The sequence below is a fragment of the Cornus florida genome, unplaced genomic scaffold (assembly GCF_030987335.1).
Source record: "Cornus florida cultivar Cherokee Brave unplaced genomic scaffold, ASM3098733v1 CherokeeBrave_3.0.0_Hap2_Chr03, whole genome shotgun sequence".
Classification (NCBI taxonomy): domain Eukaryota; kingdom Viridiplantae; phylum Streptophyta; class Magnoliopsida; order Cornales; family Cornaceae; genus Cornus; species Cornus florida.
The window spans coordinates 52,141,783-52,145,154 of NW_026775573.1; the positions used below are offsets into that span (position 1 = coordinate 52,141,783).

The window sequence follows — 3,372 nt, forward strand, 5'->3', positions numbered from 1 at the left end:
CATACGTATATACCCAATTAGATATATACCATCATCCATATATGGGTAAATACCCGTACCCATCATACATTTTTTCCAAGTAGTTCTATGTGACCCTTTGGCTGGCCCATTACTACCCTCCAGTACCATTCTTATAAAAACATAAAAAAAAAATCAAAATAAAATACATTTAAATCATTAACAAATAAAATTATAATAAATTAAAATCATTTAAGCACACAATAACAAATAACACATAGACAATTAAAACAAGAACTATTTACATAAATTAAAACACACAAGCAACTAATCAACAAACCAATTACAATTAAATCAATTCAAATAAAATATGAAACCATACAACACATAGCCACATAAGCACCTAAAATACAATAAAATAAAACAATTAATTTCTAATTATATCCTTTTGAAACTAGGGGTATTACATAGTATTTGTTAAGGGACTAGCAAATTGTAAGTTTGGGGGTATGATAAGCGCCAAATACTACATATTTAAGCACCCTTAATTGCATTGTTTAGTCTATCTAGTATGTTAATAAAGTATGTTTTATACACTTTTGAGTTTATTTGTCATTTTCAGGGCTTATCTACAAAATGGTGTAAAAAGGGGATATTAATGGCTTTTAATGGATAAGGGAATTGGCGAGTTACGGAACCCGGCAAAATGGACTTAGAGCCTAAAGATTGTATTCATCCTAAGAATGAAGTCAGGCCAGGGGAGCTGAGCAAGAAAGAGGTCAAACATGAAGGATTCAGCCTTACGTCCGAACACACCTCTTAGTGCAAATCTTGCGTCCGGACGCCCTTCACAACCCGTGATGAACAAATAAAGCAATTGAAGAAGTTGAAATTCCAGTTGCCTCGTAAATTTGTGTCCGGGTTCTCAGCCATGCGTTCGGATGCCTGATGCCACAGCCCCACGATGCCAGCGTCCTGTGCACGCACCAAGTAAAACTTGGACACTCAACGTCCGGATGCACTTCCTGGCGTCCGGACGCAAAACCTGCGACTTTGAAATTCAAAAGAAATTTTCAGTTACTTATCTCTCTCCTCCTCACTTGAATGCACAAGTTTAAAGGCTTTTTGAACTAATTTTGCCAAAAAAAAAGGTTATATACACTTGTATAGGATCATATACAATATCATCTACCATTATAGAATTCGAATTGGGAAGTTCTAAAGAGAAAAAGTGAGAAATAGCTAGGGTTCTTGAGTGTTCTTGGTTTGGGGCTGCCATGGAGCTGAAAATGGAGTCTTCCTCTTCAACGATTGGAGCTTCTACCACCACCAGGATGAGCTAAATCCCTTCCTAGGGGATTGAGGTAGCCTCGATTAAGTAATTATGTAATTTTGTAATGTAATTTGGGGAAAACTCTTGTGTGTGATGAGTTTCATGAACAAAGATGTAATGCATTATTCAATTTGTGTTTTGTTTACATTTAAATTGATATATAATCTGTGCAGAATATATATATAGGTATATACACCATGTAACTCTTGTCTTAGAAAGCATGATTATATACTTATATACTTAGTATTTCATATGTGACAATGAAGATTGATATTTATGAAATGGGATTATTGGCATGTGATACATAAATTTAGATATATTATGCCGAGGGAAGATGGACCATGCTACACCCCTAGATTAATGTAATTAAGTAGATGGTTCATGCCGACCAAAAACAGTCTATGCCAGATGATTGATTTCATGTGCTAAAACTTGTAATGTTAAGATTTTGATAGGCCATGCCTAGGGAAGATGGCTCATACCACACCCTAATTTAGGTGGATGAGTCATGCCAACCATAGATGGGTCATGCTTAGTCTTAAATTACATGATTTTCTGGAAATTGTTATAGTTACTTTATATTTCTACACTTTACACGTCACACATAATTATATCCCTAAGTTACTTACAAGTATGCATGATTAAGAGGTCGTGGTGAACTCAATTCCCTAGCCTCCCCTTTAATTACTCTTTAAATTCAATTTAGTTTATTTTTATCTTTATGCAAACGATAAACAAACAAATCAACCATCATTTGTGACATTAACAAGCACGAAATTAATCTTTGAAACTTGATTGCCATAAACTTCACAATCTTCGTGGATTGATGCCCCTACTTAACCACTTTCTTAGGAACTTGTGTTATAGCTAGTGCGATTTTATTATTGGTAGCTCCGCGAGCACATCAATAACAACAACAACAAACGACAACAGTAACAACAAACAACACCAAGATCAATTGTTGCTTATTACTATTATTGTTGCTACTATTGCTGTTATTGTTGCCACTGATGTTGTTGTTGTTATTGCTACTGCTGCTACTTTTGCTGTTGCTATTGCTGTTACTTGTTGTTGTTACTGTTGTTGCTGTTACTACTGTTGTTACTGCTGCGGCTTCTATTATTATTATTACTGTTGTTGTTGCTGCTGCTTCTGTGGCTATTGCTATTGATGTTATTTTTGTTGCTATTGCTATTGCTGTTGCTACTGGTGTTGTTATTGTTGTTGTTGTTGTTGTTGTTGTTTGTTATTGTTGTTGCTGCTGCTACTACTGTTGTTGTTATTGCTGTTGTTGTTATTACTGCTGCTATTGCTGTAGCTGGTGCTACTACTGTTGTTGTTGTTGTTGTTTCTGTTATTGTTATTGTTGTTGTTGTTGTTATTGTTGTTGTTCTTGTTATTGTTGTTGCTGTTGTTGTTGTTGCTGGTGTTGTTGTTGCTGTTGTTGCTACTGTTGTTGTTGTTGTTGCTGTTGTTGCTGCTGCTATTGGTGTTGTTGTTGGTGCTGTTGTTGTTGCTGCTGGTGCTGGTGTTACTGGTGTTACGGCTGCTACAGTTATTACTATTGTTGTTAGTGTTACTGCTACTACTGTTTGGATTCTCGAGTTGTACTTTGGAGATTATTATTCTGTTGGTAGTGGTGGTGATGGTGGTGGTGTTGGTGGGGGGAAGGTTGTTGTTGCTGTTGTAATTGCTGGTGCTGGTGCTTGTAATAGCCCGGGTTTTAGATTAAGCTTTAATCTTGATTAAAGGTATGATTAGTAAATTTTGGACACTTTTTTATTTTATTTTGGGAGTTTAATTTTATTAAAGGGATATTAGAGGTCATTGTGAAATTATTCATGTGTGATTGGAACTTTGGGAATTTATGAATAATTAGGATAATTGATTCTAGGTGGTAGCCATGCAAGGTCTTAAGACACATTCCACGCATGCACCACTCATCTGATGACTCAACTATTTACTTTTATATACATCTTACACTAAAAACAACCTACCACTATCACATTGCAATTGTTCCACATGGTTAAAGAGATTGAGAGAATAAGATAGGGCTGAGATTGGGACAAGAGGAAATAAGA

At 35.6% G+C, this 3,372-nt stretch overlaps 1 protein-coding gene across 1 annotated transcript; it reads left to right on the forward strand.

Moving 5' to 3' along the window:
- Positions 1-2,301: 2,301 nt before the first annotated feature.
- LOC132301598 (uncharacterized) lies at positions 2,302-3,040 on the forward strand. Its single transcript, XM_059798839.1, has 3 exons — positions 2,302-2,500; positions 2,610-2,612; positions 2,847-3,040. The coding sequence occupies exons 1-3, from the start codon at positions 2,302-2,304 to the stop codon at positions 3,038-3,040; spliced, it is 396 nt and encodes a 131-aa protein (XP_059654822.1).
- Positions 3,041-3,372: the final 332 nt, after the last annotated feature.